General features: G+C 41.6%; 1 protein-coding gene across 2 annotated transcripts; it reads right to left on the bottom strand.

Annotated features, from left to right (window-relative positions):
- Positions 1 to 6,904: 6,904 nt before the first annotated feature.
- Positions 6,905 to 19,464, bottom strand: eno1a (enolase 1a, (alpha)). Of its 2 annotated transcripts, none has more exons than XM_042096897.1 (12): positions 19,312 to 19,464; positions 17,174 to 17,268; positions 14,651 to 14,746; positions 14,047 to 14,105; positions 13,050 to 13,119; positions 12,786 to 12,919; positions 12,280 to 12,502; positions 11,133 to 11,330; positions 8,962 to 9,163; positions 8,708 to 8,816; positions 7,752 to 7,810; positions 6,905 to 7,431 (listed from the first exon to the last, which is right to left on the bottom strand). In XM_042096897.1, exons 2-12 carry the CDS (start codon positions 17,256 to 17,258, stop codon positions 7,368 to 7,370), a joined length of 1,299 nt encoding a protein of 432 aa, XP_041952831.1. In that variant the 5' UTR covers positions 17,259 to 17,268; positions 19,312 to 19,464; the 3' UTR covers positions 6,905 to 7,367. The 2 variants fall into 2 exon arrangements, with proteins under 2 accessions (XP_041952831.1, XP_041952830.1); XM_042096896.1 differs by lacking the exon at positions 14,047 to 14,105 and adding an exon at positions 13,727 to 13,785.
- Positions 19,465 to 21,005: the final 1,541 nt, after the last annotated feature.

The raw sequence follows: 21,005 nt of genomic DNA, 5'->3' as shown, positions 1-21,005 counted from the left end.
CTCGGATAACGTTACTTTAACTATACTAACTATTGACTAGCTTGCTACCTCGATGCAGACACGAGGACCACTATCTCACATGCCAATGTTTCTCACAAGTAATGTCCTCTTTGTTTTGACTGTTGTCTGCCTAGTGTGAGGAAGTAACGAGTTACAATTGCTGTTCAGCAATAGCCAACTCAATCAGTTCCACATTGCAAACTTACTACCTGGCAAATTTCTTGACAACAATACAATCTAGCAATGGCTAGCTTTTGGCTACTTGGTTAGCAAAGTTAGCATAGCTTGAGAGGGTTGACAATAACTGGGAACTCACTCAGCCAAGAGACTCGTGTATTATAGCCTACTACTCACCACAATGAATGACAGGTTCATGAGTACAGAGCTACCCAGTTATACTTTCCCTGGAGCCGCCGGCCATATGATCAAATAAAGATAGCTAATTTCTAGCTAATTAATCCAGCTGCTACAGTGCTTAGCTTGCTAACACAAAATTAAAGACGGATATTTAGGGGTGATGGGGTTTTCCTGCAAACCGGGTGACTGCTTGCTAGGATATCAGTGTAGCTAACTTATCAGCAATGGCTTGGTAGACACTGACTAATCCCGTGTTAAGATCACCATGTGATTGGCAAGGTTAACCTGTGGCATGACTACAGTGATTTCAAGCCAGGGTGACTTTCCAACAGTGTAGCTAATTGAATGAGACAACGTGCGCTCTAGTTGAAAACACAAAACAATACAATGAGGCGTCGGTGGCTAATGCTAGCAATCAAGTTGATTAGCTAGCTATCAAAGTCACGCAATTAACCAGCTTATAGATTTCAAGTTACCGTTAGTAATATACATATTCAGCGTGCTATATACATCTTCATTTAAACATGGACACCGTGTGACCAAAACGAGCATCAACTAGTCCCCAAATCAAGAGGAGAGCTTTGCTTTCTAACAATACTCCTCTTGATGTTCCCACGTAATCATGTGTAAATGTTAGCTAATTGCTATTCAAGGCCGTTTTCTCTTCCATTAGCGACTGATTGACACTGGGCTAATTGAAACAAGACAGCGTTCTTGATTTTAGAGCTCCTGGACATGTATCAACACCCGCTATGCAGCCAAACAACAAACTTGGTAACCTTAAATCTTGCAACTTACCTTCAATCTTGTTCTACAACATCAGTGATTTGTTTGAGGTCTGACTGCAACAAAAAACAGAGGCAGGTAGCGAATAATGAAGTGCCGCTACCGGGGAGGTGTGTGCCACTGTGTTTTATAAACGTAACGTTAGCTAACACACCGCGCTCCTTAATTCGTGATCAGAATCAGTCATAAATATTTATGGTGAGCATAGTGTGAATAAGGATCAGTGTAGGGACAGTGTTCTCTCCTTCCTCTGTCAGAAAGAAACCCCCTGTGTGTAGCCTCTTTCCTGCAAGAGGAATAGTGTAAAAGAAAAAAGATCAGCCCACTTTCCAGTGTAAAGCGCTACGATAGGCTACTTTGGTGACTAAGGAGCGATACCAGCCAATGAGGTTGATCGTTTTGTGATTTAAAAGAGATAGTGCCTAAAAGGACAGCTTATTGTTTGTTTCTACAAAATACTCTTTAGAGCAATATCATTTCATTCAAAGGGTATTTCCAGGTTCACTCTATTTTATAAAGACAAAGGAATGTTATACGTTTGTTACACATTGGACAACGTCATCCTGGCTATTTGTAGGGTAGATTCCTATATAGGCCTATGTAAACCTGTTGTGAATGGCAATGAAAGCAATAAGCTATCTTTGAAAATACTCCTGGGACACACACTGTCTTCACAGTTCATTATGCTTTTTTCTTTACAAATTCAACACTGCAATCTCATAAGATTTGTAGGACTAACTGAAGATAGGATTAAGTATGGTTTCTGTTGATACAAAAAATGTGATAATTGATAATTTTGTGGCTAAAAGCTTTTCTGAGTTAGACTTTTAATTACATTTAACTTTGGTTATTTACAAACATGTGATATCTCTGCTAAACCATAGTTACTTAATGTATGTACGGGCCAAGCATAACCTATTCCTGTCCTGTGTCCTCCCTAATACTTTATTGCTTTGGAACAGTGAATGGTAACACCATAATAAAAAAAATTAAAAGGAAATCCTAAAATGGCTTCATGTTGCCGTTTCTGGGTATCTGCACCAAACTATGTTAGAATTCATGACTGAAAGCAGTAAAAGTGTCCCAAATCTCCCAGTCTTAATTTTCTTGAGAAATAACCTTAATCAAAACAATGTTTTGGGAATGTCTAATCTCTCGGTTCAGTTTAGGGTTTGTACCGTCCTGTAACACAGTTGATGCATCAGGGAATCCTGAGGTTACCTCCTGATGTTCTCTAAAACAACCAAATCAAATGCAACCCTTTGCTAGAGTGAAACTGAGCTGAACAGATACAATGAGAAAATCAATCATGGAAAAAGACAGACTTTGTTGTTAGTCGAATAACATGCTGCGTATTTGTGTGTGCAATTCATGAAATCACCCCTTCACATAAACAGTGGCATAGGTATTGCTGCACAAAAGATGCCTTCCATTTTAATAAGCCCACCATTAAAAGGGGATTGACAAGATTCGCTGGCCATGTAATTACCCAGTCAAAAGACCTGCTGAAAGTGAAAGACTAATGGTCAGTTTTAAAAAGGGGGAATAGCCTGCATAGACATGAGTAGAGTTTTGATATGTAGATCACTGTTGAGGAGCCGTGTCAGCACCTGAAAAACATAATGTCGGTTTTGCATGTTTTGCATATGTAAGTGCGGCATTGAGGCACAAAGAAAGGGGGCTGCCCAGTCAGTGATAAATAGGCTTGCTGTAACATCTCTCCGTCATGAAGGAATAAAAGCTGCAGCAAAATGGTTTTGTGCTACGGTGTGTTGATCACAGCTGGCTGTTTTCTCCTCTCATTACGATAAAGGTATCAAGAGGCCCGCTCCGAGATATTGTGTCGGAAATGGATGGCTTGTTATTTTATTGCGACATGACAGGCTGAATGAACAATGAAAATAAAAGGAAGGGAGATGCGAGAGTCAGTGGCATGACTGAAAGAGAAGCAAACTCCACAGTCAATGATTTCTCTCTCTCTCTTTCTCTCCCTGCTAAAAGAGAGACAGAGGAAGAAGCCAAAGAGACGAAGGGAGGCAGTCAAAGCAAAAACATGTGAAGTCCTTTCAGTGAGAGGGAAATTGTTAACAAGTGCATTCATAATAACAGGCAGAGCAAGACCAAAGGAAACAGCTCAGCGCCCTCCTTTTTGTAAGTTAGACTATGCATGCTTAATGGATACTCTGCAAACATAATACCTCTATGGCTCCTGCCAACACTAGACAGATGGCCTGAATCTCATTTTCAGCTCAGAGCTACCTTGTTTTGGCAGCTCATCTGACACTGTGATATTGGTTATCCCTCACACAGGGAATGCCTAAGTATTATTAATAATAAAAGCAATTAAGAATGCTTTATATATGCTATATTATAGCAAGTTTTATTGCTGGTTTCTCCTCTTTGTTCTTTGTGTTGAATGAGGACGGTACTATTCTTGTTAAGCATGTTAAGCGGAGATATCTTGCTAAGGTGGACTGAAAATCTCAAACAAGGATCTAGATTAGGCAAGACAATGAAGCTGAGTATGATTTGATTGTTATCATGTTACCAGTTGAACAGACTCTCCCTGGGGGAATTGTGTGAACATGCACATACATGCAAAACAAACACATTCTCTCTCTTTCTCTCTCTCCCTTTCTTTCTTACTCTTTCCTTGCCTAGTACACATATACACACACACACACACACACACACACACACACACACACACATCATACCGCATGCATGCAATTATTTTGTTTTGCATGATGCTTTTGCCATTTTAATACTGAAGAGGGTATGTCTGTGCAGCAAATGTAACTTGAGACATGAATGGAAAGGGTTGCTAGGCTTATCGAACATGATCACACAAGATCACAACACACATAATGTTGGTTGATTGGATGTATGTCATCTTGAGTTGATGTGTCAACTGGAGGTGATTAACATTGTTGACTTCTCATCTTACTAAAACACTCATCCGGAATTATGTTAGCCTGATCTTCCTCTGTCAAAGCACAAGGATTCAGTTTTTCTCGATCGCTTTAATGCTTGTGTCCTTTAGCCTTCAAACAACACATCTTGTAGTCAAATCACTGTGTGATTTCAATCAATCATTACATACTGGACAACAAATGTGCAAAGCTCTTCAATTTTGCTATGTCTGTGCCATGTCTTTCTATTTTTTCTGGTATTAGAAAAAGTGTGAAAAAACTATGTATTGCATACAAATCATTGTTCTCAAGGTGTAACTATCATTGACGTAACACCTACAGTTAGCACCTAGACAAGACACATTTCATTGAACTTGTCATTTTTCATTGAAATAGACTGACAGTAAACACCTTTTGCACGGTTTTCTTCACCAAGCACAGTATCTCTTATCCATACTTGCAACACAGAACAGATATGGTATCTCTTATGGATAATGATTGCTGATTGAAGAATTGTGCAAAGGAGTTTCTAACAGTTGTATCCGAGGTTCAGACTTATGCAAGGAATCACTCTACCACCTATGTATAAATGTTTTCCTTTTGTTTACAGGGAAACCAATAAAGTTTTCAATAACATCTGTATTAACTGTTTTGCAAAAGGGTGTGTGAGAAATGTGTGAACCCAATGAAAATGTGTGAACACATTTGCAAGGTGAAATCAAGATGGTTGATGCCTCACTCAAGACACTGGTCATTATGTTTGTCCTATCAAATACAACAGAGTGCTGCATCTCCCTTAAGCTGACACCTCATGGGTTTTACACATGTCCACCTAGTGGCAGGCAAGGAGAATGACACAAGAGAAACAATGCAGCTCTGGGGTATGTCTTTCATCAAATAATTAATAAGGCCAATAGACTTACATGTAGCCTAGCGTTTTATTATTATTATTATTATTATTATTATTATTATTGAATTCTAAAGCTCTAAAGTACCTGTTTGAATGTAAAACTGAATGTAGTCAATATTACACTATTGACTGAACATCTTGATGGCTTTATACCCAAATTATTTATTCTGCTGAACTGTATTATTTCACAATAGAACGACACTCACTGATCTTTACTGTTTTGTTTATGTTTTCATTTACATCAGAGTAAATGAAGGACCAAGGATTAATGTCCTGCAATAATAAGCAAACATTTGGTTTTGAGCTATGACGTCACTCTGTTTCCATCTGGATTGCCTTTCATGTAATGTACAAAAATATCAGCAGAGGGCAGTATAAGTCAAAACAGGGCCAGGGACTCAAACCTTAGCCTAGAAATCTAGACGCACCCTAGCGGCAGCAAATGTAATTGACTCAAACCTAGTAAGTAGGCCTACATTTTAAAAATTTACTTAAGGATGCTCATAGAGATAGATAGTGGTTGATAGTTGAGGTAATTGTTCTAAATCTGATAATGTACAGTGTGAGACTTTGTTAATTTAACAGCACTGACCTTCTGATGCGTAACAGAGACAGTTGGTAGTGGTATACAGTATGTTGTACATGTTGTATATGTAGGATGTTTTTCATTGTGTAGGCCTAATCAAAATATTATATAAAATATGATATCAGCGTATGACAATAAGATAACATGATACATCCCAACAAAGTTTGATGCAGGATATGACATGCATTCATTTTATTTTAGTCATGCTCAAGAAAGCCTTCATTTGAATGTGAAAATCACCTCATAGAGAGGGACTCTTCTGTGGGTCTTCATGAGGTAATTATTTGGGTGTTTTTAAATTAACATTTTTACTCACTCTTTGGCATTCCATAATTACTACTTGGTTAGCTGTTAGTTACAGCTGTTTGGAAGGGCCTTTCTTAATGGAGAGTCACTGGCAATGCAGAAGGCATGTTGCTCAGTATGACCACATGATGGTGCTATAGGATATGAAAAAGGAACATGAGCCAAAGGCAGTGGGAACATTCTTGTTCTGTTTAAAATATCATGTTTTAAGACAGTTGATATTCAAACAGGTGAAAGTGTGTTAAGAGTTTACCATTCTGTTTATTTTTTGAATATATTTCTGAATGAAACCTCTGACCATTTTTAATGCCCCTTTTCACTGCTGGCTATTTGATATTTAATGTAATATTTAGTGATGGAGTCTACAGAGACCTTCCAGAGAGGATTGGCTTACATGGCATGGGTGAGCTGGCAGCTCCATTGTGATGTCAGTCAAGTCTGGGAAATCTTACCACTCTTTCCTTGAATCTCCAGGGCAGCGGAACATATCAAATGGAGGACCAAAGGAGGGCATATCTCTGGTTTCACTGGAATTTGTGTTTCCTTTATTTTTTATATGCCAAGCGAATCGATACTGGGAAAACGTCTAATTTCTGAGGACAGAATTTGGAATTTCACATTGAGCAATACTGAATGGGTTAGATTCCATTGTGATAAAATCAAGACTCACCATCAGATTGCATTCACTTTAGAGAAATACCTGCATCCACCTGTTTCACACTGGCTGGATAGGTCTGAACACATCTCCTGAATAAAATATATGAACTTGAAACCTCTTAAATTGAAGAAATGGTTGCACAAACTCTGTCAGAGCATGTTACATTTCCAAAATCATGGCTGAATTCTCATACAAAATCTGTAGCTTGTGTGTATCTGTACTTTTAATTACCTGCGTGGTTCTACTTACAATTGATAAAGAGTTTGAAATGGTTAACATATGGCAATAACAAATATAATATAGCCTTATTTGTCTCCCAAACCTGCCTTGCTGACAGCCTACCAGTACAAAGGTAAGTATGACATGCAGAAGAAACACAGGAGATCATGTTTCCAATTCATGGAACTGTTTTTATTAGTTATGCCACGCTTACGAGCAACACTTGAACTGTTCAATGGCAACACAAAGCACAGAATTTATCCTGCACTACACGGAGCAGCACAGTGCACAGCTCAGCTCTGTTTCTACAATACTCAAAAAGAGGACCAGAATCACTACTCACAAATCAGAACTCACAAGAAGCAAAACAAAGATCTCTCACAGGTTACAAAGACACAATTAAAGGACCAATGCTATATGCGGGTGCCAAAAGCATAGGGATGGGTGCACTGTTTTCTGGCCCCGACTGGACTAACCGTGGGTTGGGCGCCGTGGCTCACAGACTTGGACCTTGTATTTCTTTGCCGTTCCAAATTCCCTCTGATCTAGGACGAGAGACCTTGCGTGGCTAGACTAATGAGTTTGGGAGTGTATGCGCGATGGAAACACAGAGGTCCAAGGAGGACAGGCACTTCAGATGGGCTTCCTGAAGTTCTGGCCGGCGAAGCGGGCTTTGTCTCCCAGCTCCTCCTCAATCCTGTACGGTGTGAAAGAAAGAAAGACAGCCAGGATCAGTTTGGCACTTCTGGCACTGTTCACTAGAGCTCTTTTTGGCTGTGCAAAGGCAACATTTAGTCTTCTGTTGCTAAATGTGGAGGCTGTTTTGATATCTCCTCCAGCCTCTTTCCCAAGTACATCCTCTCATGATCTTATAAAATGCAATAACTTCAAACAAGGTCTCAAGCAGCATCTAAATGGCCTCAACTGCTAAATTTCACCCAGAGGCAATTGCCTTTACTGATAAATTGCACCCCAGGTGCCCTAAGACGGAATGCTCCACTCAGGGCAGAACCTTACCTAAGCAGCTGGTTGTACTTAGCCAGGCGCTCAGATCGGCATGGAGCTCCGGTCTTGATCTAAAGGAGACAAATGGAACAGAAAAATAACAGCAATCAGAAACCCATTTCATCCCAGTGCTGCTAACTCATGTTCATGATGTCGCTTTGGACAAAAGCGTCTGCAAAATATGTAAGGGATAATGGACGACACGGTGGTCTGTTCACAGAAGTTAATGTACGGTCGAGGTTGTAAAACGGCCCTGACGCGAAGCGGAGGGCCGTTTAAACCTCGTAGTGCATTAACTTCTGTGAACAGACCACTGTGGAGTGCATTATCCCGCTTATTCCACTGTTGCCACTTGCGTTGTGTTCATTTCCTGTTACAATTTAAACGTTTTAATCGCTAAAACTGTCTTGTTTGTAGAACTAATTCCGACACATATCAACTAATTTCTCAACTCACAGGACAAACTGCCGTTACTAGTTCTAAATGGATGGTTGCTACGGACAAAGGCCAGTCGTTAGTTCTGTCTCTCCAGTTGTCAAGCAGGGGGTATCCCAAGATTCTGATGAACTTTAGCTTTGAAACATCGCTTTTACTTAGCCTGCTGTCATCCATCTAGCTAAAAGCCACCTCCGTCATATGCTACAATGTTGCAATGTTCTGAACGTCTGTATTTTACAGCTCGGATGCAACGTGACAGTTCATTTAAACTTCACAACGAGTTCGGCGAATTAATATACAAGTGTGATACGGCCAAAAAAATGGATGGTGTGCAGATAACATACGGTTAATGGTCGTTCTAAATTACGTATGACAATGGGAAATTCAACCAAGCAGTGGAATAAGATAACCTTAACCATAACCATAACAAAATATAAAGTAGTTGGCTTCTCCTTTCACTGAGAAGAATTTAACTGCGCATCTAGACCATTTTATTGAATGCTTGCAAGGCACCAAATGAGACCCCATACCTGGCCAGTGCACAGGCCAACCACGAGGTCAGCGATGAAGGTGTCCTCCGTCTCTCCAGAGCGGTGGCTCACCATAACTCCCCAGCCATTGGACTGTGCCATCTTGCAGCTACGCACAGAGTGAGAGTTTGGAGAGAACAGAGCAGAGAGCATTTATTAGCTATGAGTGTACACAGACACAGACACACACACACACACACTGAATAATCCAGAGGGTCTCTGGGATAAATATGCATGAGGATGGGGCAACTCACGCCTGCAGAGACTCTGTGACGGAGCCGATCTGGTTGACCTTGAGCAGCAGGCAGTTGCAGGCTTTGTCTGAGACGGCCTTGGCAATGCGCTTGGGGTTGGTCACAGTCAGATCATCGCCCACAACCTGGATGCTGGTGCTGCCGGTGAAGTTGGTCCACGCCTGCCAATCATCCTGGTCAAAGGGATCCTCAATGGAGACCACTGATTCAGAAGAGACAACGATATCAGTTAGTAAACCCCTACTAGTGTTAAAATCTGCTTGGGGTAGCCAACTCATGTATTACTACAAACAAAAGACCTTCAGAGGCATGTTTTAAAGGTCATGTTGTCACTGTCAGTGTTTGTACTTTACACAAAAAGCACCTCCAGGAGTCACTAGGGAGAACCAGCCATGCTCTTGGCCAGCATCCAATAAGATCTTCTAAATCCTTGCCCAAAGTAATAGGGATGTCAAGCATGATCTGTGTCATGTTTGAAGCATTAGCGCAGCTCAATGGACAGGTTTCAGGGGGTTAACTGATTGGATCTTAGTACCTCTTAGCCTCAGTATGGAGCTGAAACATACATCATACATAGATGCATCCATACTGGATTTAAGGCCGAGCCTTTTAAAGGCTCATATGTTTCTGGGCAAATGAGCAGGATTTAGTTAGAGCCATCTCAGATGGTACCTTTTACTGGAGTGCTGGGCTTAAAACTGTCTCTGAGGTTACTACACTGATGGATACTTATTAGTTAAATAAATAAAGTTATACATCCTAAACAACAATATCGCATCTAATACCAAAAACCAGACATGTTGGACCATTAAATGAAAACACTTGTATTGGAGGACACTGAATCAGTTACAGATACCGAAACAGATGCCAAACAATAAGCGCTTTCAGATATAACCTCCGGAGTACATGAGGAGGTTTGTCAAACGGAGGTCCTACCCTTCGGATGATTCAGATATGATGCTAACCTGCGGACCTAACACTGACCTTATACGGACGTATGTGTGAACGACATACACGGACATTACAGAATCTCCGTGTGGTTGTCGAGTGAGGGGTGGGGGCTTGTGGAGTTCACAAGATGCGAGATATGACGCAGAATATATGCGGCCGCTGCCTGTCACAGCTGCTTTTTGTTTACAAAGTGTAGCCTATGCATTATGTAGGCTAAAGAAGAGAAATCTATTGTGCGTAGGCTAATACTTGAAGTAGGCTAGTCAAGTAAGCAAACAGTATTTGTATGTGTGCTTTGAATAAACACATTTATCTGTTTTCAACGTTATGTACCAGAATTACTTGGCTATAGAACCCCACATCTGGTTTGCGTTGGAGAGAGAGCATGCACAAACGTTATGGTAGGCTACCAGCCAATTCAGTAGGCTAACTCAAGACTTCAAGGCCATCATACAACGTTTTTAAGCAACAAACAAAATAGCCTACTAACATAACAGTAAAGTTGTTCGTTTTTTCATGGTTTATTTTTTCCAAAAGCATCCTCTCCCCATGTGTCTATTGCATTTACGTAAGGAGCTTGGAACAAAGTTGGCTTTTCTTCGTTTTCATTTTCTCTAGGCATATATGCTCAACAAATATCAGCGAGCTCAGTGAGGTATCAATGAACAGAAAAACTTGTTGGCTAACAATTTATTAAATACTCCTGTTATTGTCGTCAACGACGTCGCTGTAGCTACTGCCTTTTCAGCGCCTTCTGCTTATGGTGATTCAGTCTTTTGAATTTGTTTGGCCTTGCCATGCAGTTGTAGACCGTGTCGTCCATGTGGTTAGGTCTGACTTAAATGCCAGTGTTATGATGGAGTGGCATAATGCTGCCCAGAAAATCTCTGAGCTGGAAAGATGCAGACATCACGGAGCTACTGTCCATGAAGGCATACAACATCTTGATAGAACACATGAAGGGAACGGCAAGAGATGTTGTAGCCTACAACTGCATGGCAAGGCCAAACAAATTCAAAAGACTGAATCCCCATAAGCAGAAGGCGCTGAAAAGGCAGTAGCTACAGCGACGTCGTTGACGACAATAACAGGAGTATTTAATAAATTGTTAGCCAACAAGTTTTTCTCCGGTCTTACACGTATGTCTAAAAGCGCTTTATCTAATGGTGAGATCCCACTAGAAAGCCCTGGATCATTGGCTAGGCGAAACTGACACTAACCTGGATAATCCTTGACAAAGCTCTTGTACAGGTCGGCGAGCTGGTCAGGGGTGATGTACCGGCTGGGATCGTCTGGGGACTTGAAGTCCAGGTCGTACTTTCCTCCCTTGAAGAACTCAGAGGCAGCGACATCCATGCCGATCACAATCTTGTCAGTGTAGCCAGCCTTGGCAATGGCATTCTTCAGCAGTTCAAGAGCTGTGGGGAAGAGTTCAAAAGCTGGTTGTTTAAGACTGAAAAATGACTGAATGTCAAGATTCCATGCCATAGTTCTATATACAAAAATGTAAAAAAAAAGCCCTACTGTAATTTCCTGTTTAATACCCTTATTACCTACAATACATAATCAGTCAATGAACAGTTTTAGTGCAATGTATATTGTATGCCTGCCTCTATTATGTGTAATACAACATGTAACAGCTCGTAGCTGTACAATAATTATAGCATCATCAAAACCTACATTAATTACAAACAGACTGTCTAGAAATTCAATCTAAAGCAGGTCAGTCTGTAGTATCTGTTGAATTTTACAAAACAAACCTCTGAAAACTTCACAACATATGGCAAATGTCATAAATTGATTTGTTTTATGTCCCACAGCATATCCATTTATGATATGTCCAATTGTCATCAGCAGTTCTACACTGACTGCATGTTACACTGGACACTCTCGATGGTGGGCCTCTTCCATGGCTGAGCAGTTTAAACTGTCTCAGGCAGCTCAAAGGCATTTGCCCTATCAGCACCCCTCACCCGTAAATGGGCCACAGTTCAGGTGCTTCTCTGGCCAAGACACCGCACAGTTTACTGAGCTGGGTCCAGGCCTTAATTTGGAAACCATCTGTTCCATGCACTGGCATTCCCCTGCACTTAGCTGAGAGAGCCACACCAGCGGACAGGAGTCGCGGGAACCACACCCCACCCCATGTTTATGACCTCAGGGCTGTCTCAATTGGGCTAAGGACTACTGACAATTACTGTCACATGGGAGGCAATCACCATAACTATCATAGTGACGTCTTCAGAAAGTTCAATGGTCAAATTGTTGGCAAGACTGAAGAAGGGTGCAGCTGACTGAAGGCAAACATCTAAATTGAGTGAGCATTGTGTGTGTGTGTGTGTGTGTGTGTGTGTGTGGATTCCTCACCTTCTTTGTTCTCCAGGATGTTGGGGGCGAAGCCACCCTCGTCTCCTACATTGGTGGCATCCTTGCCGTACTTCTCCTTGATGACATTCTTCAGGTTGTGGTAGACCTCAGCACCGATTTGCATGGCCTCCTTAAAGGTGCTGGCGCCCACGGGCAGGATCATGAACTCCTGCATGGCCAGCTTGTTGCCTGCGTGGGAGCCCCCATTGATCACATTGAAGGCCTTTGGAGACAAATGAACAGGCTTTTGTGAGTCGACGACATGCCCAAACAAACGTGGCTTTCAAAAACTTCCCACACACACACACACACACACACACACACACACACACACATACACACACACACACACACACACACACACACACACAAATGTCCCAGATAAACTAACATGAAACAAAACAGAAAGTTCTGAACTAGAAAACTAAACAAAAGACACAAATATCTCTGCACAATGTCAGAGAAAACAATGGCAACTTCTTAGAGCAACAGCAGCAAAGGCTTACAGGAACAGGGAGGATGACTTCTGGGTTTCCAGCGAGGTCAGCAATGTGGCGGTAGAGTGGGACGCCCTTCTCTGCCGCACCAGCCTTGCACACAGCCAGGGAGACCCCCAAGATGGCGTTGGCACCAAACTTAGCTGTGAAATTCGAGCATTCAATGGCATTCAATTACTCTACCATGTAAGCGAAGTGCTAGCATACTGTAATCCGGGACGACCATTACAGTTTCTAAAGTAATGCGTCATGAGAGGGAGGAAAAAAGCTTACACTTGTTCTCTGTGCCATCCATGTCAAGCATCAGCTTGTCAATCTTCTCCTGCTCCAGGACGGACACACTCTGAGAGGCAAAGAGAAACACGTCAGTTTGGAGGAGGAAGAACAACAAACCACTGGAGTTAATCGCACCTAGAGATTAGTTGTCTTTTCCACACAAAGTTAGAGCGACTACTCAACCAGATCCTATTTAAACAATAGAAATGCTACATGGCGCTCACTGTGTAACAGCAAGTTACTACATTCTGACAGCAGTTGGGCAAAAGGCAACAGCGCAATTTTAACAGTATCTGGTTGAGTCGCAACACAAAATCATTAGTCCACATGTTTCCACGGCACACTCATGTCGGTTATTGAGGGACACCTGGCCTTACAGCAGCATTAAGGTGCAGTACAGTTCACACTGGTTATTCAGCAAAGGCAGAATGAACAACTACGCAAATGTTATCAGGTCATGGATTCATATGACTTCTGTTATCAACATTTCAACAACAATGTAAGTACTATGACTTTGACACATATGCCAAAAATGTAATTACAAGTTCAGCTGTATCATTATGAACTGTGTAAAGATAAATAGACTATTCCGCTTTGACCTTGTCCACTATGGGCACAAGAGTGGTTGACAGTTTTACACATTACGATGTTAGTCAAAGAATAAATATTCCTACCTGGCGAACCAGGCCAGGTGCAATAGTATTATTGATATGTGCAACAGCTTTTGAGACACCTGAAAGGAACAAGCAGACAATCACTGACCCCGGGAAAAGAGGATCATGCAAACCAGGCACAACTTAACGATCACGGACCACCTCCTGTGTCGAACAATTGTTTGGCATTCCTATTTGCTGACTCCTGTGCTTGAAGGGGGTGTTATCTGTGATCGTCTGCTCATGCCTGCTATGGTTAGTGGTCAGAAGAAAACCCACACGTCATGCTGAACTGTTGAGAAGTCACTCATCCTTACTGCTGTTATCTCACACAACTTTACCTGGTTACACAAAGCTGGGGCCAAGAACTCATTTACATACTTAACAGCTCTTTTCACCCCTGACAGATAAAAAGAGAGAAAATGAAGAGATGGATGACGGAGGACAAAAGGACAAGTGGCCTGGGCAGGCTGGGAAAAGACTAGTCATGGAGGCATGGGCTTATGAGTCCAGAAGATAGTCACCACATGCTGCTGATACATACAATGGCTCTTTAAAGCACTGCTGGACTAAAACTGCTGTACGGTCATCTAAAATAACTAGACATCACAATGCAGCTAGGCATTACAGTGATGGTTTACAAACATTATAACATTAAGTACCTCCACATTAAATTAGTTACTATTTTTGGCCTAACCAACCAGTATATATTATTTGATTTAATCAAGGAGGGGTATTCACATTTGCTTACATTGTATACATTTAAACAAAACAAGCTATATCTTTGTTGCATTCTAACCAGAAAATACAGCATAACTATAGCTTTACGAGCTGGATAATGAATTGATTTTCTTTGACAATATTTTTTTTTCTCACGTGCGTGTACCCATCTTATGACACACCCACACATTTGACACATCCTACATCATGATCATATGTTGTTACCTTTGCCAAGGTAACGGGTCTTGTCATTGTCGCGGAGTTCAAGGGCCTCATAGATTCCAGTGGAGGCACCACTGGGCACTGCCGCTCTGAACAGACCTGTAGAGGACACAATGATATAGTCATGGTGGTGGCCAAGCGCATTCTTCACTCAACTTAGTAAGATGCCATTTTCTCTCCTGGGCCTGGTGCAGTCATTTGTAATCCGCCCAACTGTGCTTGTGCAACTCTACAGAGATACATGCCACGTTCTTAGAGAGGCACCATTCATTCATTTACATGATCATTTATGATAATTTATGATCCGTGAAGATTATCTGGTCAACAATTATTCACAGTAAATGAATAAATGAGTTTGGTAGTGTGCATTTGTGGGAGTTTCCAAGCCTGTCTGAAATGGGCATGGAGAGCTTGTGTCGAGCATGCCAACCATTGTGATGGACCTCCCAGTAGTGAAAAAAAGAAGAAATCTCATATCTGTCAGATTTGTGGATGCCCTATGAGCACCAGCTGCCAGGCCATTTCAACCCAGCCGCCTGTGGTAGATGTGCACATACAAATTATATTCAGCGAGGTCATTTAACTGAAAATCAGACTCAAGCCAATGTCAGAGTCTAGCAATGGGAGAGGATTTAGAGCTTAACCACAGACACACAAGCAACTGCGGCCATAAATCTAGGGTTTAACAAACCATCTGAACCAAGACATCATTATTTTGGTTATCGGTGAAACTCCTCACCAAACACAATCTAAAATTCTGCTGTTTGTGTAACACTTCAGCACCTTGGCAAAACCTATTCCTTTTTCAAAATATTTTAAATAATTTGTCACAAGAAATGTCCCTTTCAAAAGGAAAAGGTATTCAATCATCTTCAGCGGAAACATTCCTGTTTAAAGCAACACCAAAGAACTTTCCCTCTGTTGCACGCACGCTATTTGTTCATCCAGCACCGGCTTTGCAAATAACAATGTCCACAGACAAGGTAGAATATGTTGCATGATTTATGAAAGTACGATGTATTGCGACATCAAACGCAAGTCAAATTTGTAGTTTCTTATGTCTCATTCCATCGAACTACAGATCCGCTACCCGATCTGGCAAACTTACATAGTGCGGTTATAGCCGATAGAGGGCTGCGAAGTGAATGCAGAAGTGCCGTTCACCCTGTTACAAGTTGATGAACAGGGTGAAACTGATTTTGGAAACATTATTTTAAGGTACAAAAAACTCTTTGGTGTTGCTTTAAATGTGTATTCAAAAAGCTGTGTGAAGGCCTGTGGCCGCCTCTCTTCTCTCCAAAACCCAGCCATGAGAAAATGGAACAAGAGACACTTTGTTGGCACTGAGGTGGACGCCACCACTAACCAGTAATTATGTCAAGAGAATGGTGCAAAATCATACTTTGTCACTGCAGGCAAACTGATCATTTCATCTTTACAGAAGTGAAAGTGGGTGTGAGAATGGTCAACCAAAAAGGATCACTTTATGGCTTACCGTGGCAATCCCTCCCACACACGTGAGGCAAGAGAATTACATAATACGTAGTAGACAAATTATATCAGGTTGGCTTGCTGCTAGCTCAACTGATTCATCTCATGCAACTAGGTGGGTGGGGGGGGGGGGGGGGGGGGGGCAGAGGAGGCTTGGCAGGGAGAGAAAGTTACAGCCAACCAAACCCGCGCAGCTATAATGTAAAGCCGCCATACAAAGGGGAAGTCTAGCAACCAATTCACATGCAGAAAGATAGAATGGGATTCAGTGAATAAAGCAGCTGTCCCTCAATATAACGGATTCTGTCCAGGAAAGTGATCAATACCTTTGCCCCGCTGGCAAACTCCCAATTACCCAAACAGGCTTCAGTGGCACTGAACAGACAATTAAGGCTGTTGTTGTTTTTTTCCAAAGCTGCCTCACAATGCAGGATTAAAATAAAATACAGGATATACATACATTTTTATATGCATCTGTGAATGCTAGATTGGCTGAAATAAAAAAATACAGAATGATCACAACATTTCCACACAATCTTTCCCTATGAAAACAACTTCTCCGACATGCAAAGTTAACATAGCCACATGTTCTTAGTAATATTCAGTGAAGCAGTGCTTCAGACAAGTCTGTGTTGTTTGCTTCTGTATGTTTTCCGGTGCAGGGGACTCTACTGTAGCACAGCAAGCCAGGCAGTGTACTATTACTCATGCCTATTTATAGCCCTGCTGCCACCTGATGTGGCGCTTTCAGGCTACTGGACACCAAGAGAGGGGTACGGGCCTAGGGTGAGAGGAACTGAGAGAGCTCCCCATTAGCACAGAACCAGCTTTCCTCATGGTTTGTTAAACTACTGGGTCAGACCAGATAGACGTTTCCTAAATTCCAGATCTCATGCCAAAAAGTGGCTGTTGCAGTACAATACAAAAATTCTCTCCAAATCATTATGGTCTCCTCTTTTTTTAATATTTTTCCCCTCTGATGACAATTTGTGCTTTGCTGTAGGCCTTTCCAGTTTTAAGGGAATGATAAAATACCTTTCTTGGTGTAGAGATCGACCTCTACCGTGGGGTTGCCACGGGAGTCGAAGATCTCACGGGCGTGGATTTTCAGGATGGACATGGTGCAGGATCTGTATGGGATGAAAATACCATTAGGAGAGCAGAATGTAGATGTCCTTCACTGGCTTAAAGCAACAATGTGTGGGGGGGGTTTGCCATGTTTGCCAAGGCACATTAATATAGGCAGCTAGCTTTTATAACATCAAGTCATTTCCATGACACATAGTCATATTAAAAGCAGATGAGGATATTTGTTGTTCCCTCAGACCATTCACCAATTAATTTTGTGGTTGTAACAATGTAATTATCTGTTTGTCTGGTTGTTATTAACAGGTGATTTGTTCTATCCTATCCACACCTTGGAGAGCACCACAATAATTAGATTAATACAGGCTTAATAAAAGGTTTTTTTTTTTACCAGACAAAGTATTTTTATTTTGTTCTGTCAACTAATGACAACGGAGAAAACTCACTTCTCGTCTTTTGCCTGCCATTCTCAGGAAGAATTTAACTTTATGACCAAGCTTCCACTGAAAGAATGGTTTCCTTTGATGAGGTGAGTCAAACAACTAAATGAGTCAAACAGGAAAATAACTAATCTGGAACTGTTTTTTCCAGTGTACCCCAATGAGTAAACTTAGACGTAGACTAAGACTAAGACTTTACAAGACACACAGTTTCCTACACTTGCATCAGCTCATACACACATTTCCTAAACCACTGACTGCGTCAAGACATAGGGGTGGGGAAGCAAAAGACATGAAGCCGGTAGTATTCAAAATCACATGGCCAAAATGTAATTAGACTGCGTGAATGCTGTGTGTGTGTGTGTGTGTGTGTGTGTGTGTATTTGTAAGTGCGTAAGACAGAGGGAGTGGTAAGGTAGGGAGGGAGGAAGAAATGCAGCAGTTCCTGAGGGCATAGCCTACAGTACACTAACCAAGAAAAAAAATGGCCGGTTATGCCACAGATCTACTTCCTCCTCTGAGCTCTGGGTGGAGGCTGGACACTGAATTTTCCAGCCACTGGAGATTACTACTACTAGTGCATCATCTCCAGCTGGACCAATGGAAAAACCTATGGCCTTAAAAGTCAGAGTGGAAACTTGCCACTGGCAACATGATTGCAGACTAAGCGGACCCATGCACAGACTGAACCAAGTTACAGACCGGTAGGGTCGTTCATTTGGCGAATTGGTGATTCTTAGCACGTTGCACCATGCTATTCACTTTCCAATTCGACAAACGGGACGAGGAAAATATATTTTACAATTGCAGGCCTGAATAGTGTAGGCTACCCAATAGCCTACTGTGATTGGCGATCAATTAAAATAACGAAAGTAGGCTACAGATTTAGTCGTGCCTACGGGTTCCATAAATAAAAAAATAAATACAAGGCAGACAAATAAATAAATAAATAACGATTATGTAAGAGAGGATATCCTGTGCTGGACGCTTTCTAACTGTTCTGATAGTGTTACAAAACCTAAGTAGATGTTGAAAAGACTTGAACTAGCGAATATCGGTTAAATTCGCCCATTAGCACATCACAGACTAAAATAAAACTGCAACAAGTGTGCTGATTTTTCACACACTCGCTCATCCTTGGTTGAATGAATGACGGCTGAATTAACTATGTAGCCTACGACAGGCCTCGTTTCTGAACCTTAAAACTGACAGGATTCAATCCAGTTGAATCCTCTCTGCCCATGCTACATGTAATTCAACACTCTCCCAGCAACGCAGAGCCAGACATTGAATGACATCTCCAAGTGACGGGTGGGCAATGTTTTAAAATAGACCGCATCATCATTGCAGAGCTTGAATAGCATTCCAGTCGAGAAAAGGCTTCTTGATCGCCAAGCAAATCTTACAAAACGTGGTAATCATACAATATCTGCAGCAATGTCACAGTCAAGGACAAGAACTTGCCAATGACAAAGCAACTTAGACATCCGCAAATGATTCAGGTCATATAGTCATTGGCCACATTCTCATATCAAAGCATCTGATCTGGTTCAGGGAGACAGTTCTGTTAGGAAAAGCATGCCATAGATCACCGAATTAATATACACACGATATACGACAATAAGGACAAATTGTTCTCTTCCTTACCTTGTCTGGCCTAACTGTGTGCAAGACTAACTGTCTCTCTCCACCGTATTGGGAAGCGGAGAAGGCGATGCTACTAGTTCGGACTACTGATAAGTGGAGCGGAAGGAGCCGGAGCAGCGATTTCTAGAATTCTGATTGGCTAGTCTGGACTCACGCGGCACGCTACAGAGCGCGTGTGGAGAAGTGCACGTTCACAACCACGACGACCACACCTCTACAGAGGATGCGGAGACTGTGGAGACCCCTAGCACTTGCAGCAATGTTTCACCTAATGACACATAACAAGAAAAACGATACAGAGAAATGACTCGGTTGAATTGTGTTTTATTGAAGTATGGGCTTGCTATGCATTTAGGCTACTTAGGCTATAAAACCAATGTTTCGTGTTTTCTCGTGTGTACCCGGAATGCTGCAGTGAATTTTATTGACGCATAGTGGAGTGGTCTACGTGCAGAGCATCAGCTACACGAGGATGACTGCGGTGCTATGAGGGTGCTATTGGCTCGGACATAAAAAAAAAAAAATACAGGACACTCTTTATATTTTTAATCAAATTTACTGCAATACATTTCCTCTTGTATCGATCATTAAGCCTATTTGATTAAGCTGTTTACAAATCATTTTCACATTGCATTTGCAGGTTGCCAATGTGTAATTGGTAGGCCTAAGTCCTATGTTGAATTACAGCTATAGGCTAATTCTGCCTTAGGCTACCATACATTTTCACATATGGACCTAGTCCTGGGAGAACTTGTAGACTAAAGCATTTGCAATTCTTGCCAAAAGTATCTCTGTATTAAGTAGTCTAGGCTACATTGCAGCGTATTGACAGTTTAATGGGTTAATGGTGTGTGGAATCAGACCACATATATGAGTCTTAATGTCACAACTGTAAAACTAATTATTGAATTAAAACATTTAGTTCCAGGCCCGGTCGATCCTTTGAAGAGAGGAGGGTACATGCACAGTGAAGATGCGCGTCATTCATGGCCGCCTGTCGCAGTGACCTTGGGAATCTCCTCTCTAAATGTACTGACCCTATTTTAATTTCTAATTTTGTCACAGCCTTTTACAAGGATCTATACTCTTTCAAATTTGACCCCTCTAGTTGCAATGATGAGTACAAGGCCATCTGTGATTCTGATGTAACATCTACAGAAATAAAAAAAGCCCTCCAGTCTATGAAAAAGGGAAAGGCACCTGGAATCGACGGGCTTTCAGTAGAATTTTATGTTCATTTTTGGGAATATATTGAGGGTCCCTTGCTTGCTATGTATGCTGAATGTGTGAGGATGAAGGAAATGACCAGTACTATGAAGCAGGGTATTATTTCACTCATCCCTAAACCAGGTAAAGATGCACAATTAGTTGACAACTGGCGTCCGATTTCATTATTAACTATTCATTACAAACTGTTAGCTTTAGTTTATGTAAATAGGCTGAAGACTGGTCTGGATGATGTGATATCAGAAACACAATCTGGCTTTATGAAAGGGTGTCATATAACAAATAATATAAGGCTGATACTCAATCTTCTAGATTATGCAGATGCGATACAAACTGACGCACTTATTCTTTTTCTTGATTTCTATAAGGCCTTTGATACCATTGAACATACATTTCTTTTACATACCCTTAAGTCGTAGGTTCTCAAAGTGCGGCCCGGGGGCCAATGGCGGCCCGCGGAAACATTT

Source organism: Alosa sapidissima, chromosome 7 (assembly GCF_018492685.1).
Source record: "Alosa sapidissima isolate fAloSap1 chromosome 7, fAloSap1.pri, whole genome shotgun sequence".
Classification (NCBI taxonomy): Eukaryota; Metazoa; Chordata; class Actinopteri; order Clupeiformes; family Clupeidae; genus Alosa; species Alosa sapidissima.
This window is presented reverse-complemented; position numbering and strand designations above follow the sequence as displayed.

Coding starts and splice junctions, on each gene's coding strand:
- eno1a (XM_042096897.1), bottom strand. CDS start 17,258: ATGTCCATCCTGAAAATCCACGCCCGTGAGATCTTCGACTCCCGTGGC. Junction 14,106..14,650: donor GACCCGTTACCTTGGCAAAG/GTAACAACATAT, acceptor TTTATCTGTCAG/GGGTGAAAAGAGCTGTTAAG. Junction 12,920..13,049: donor GGATGGCACAGAGAACAAGT/GTAAGCTTTTTT, acceptor CGAATTTCACAG/CTAAGTTTGGTGCCAACGCC.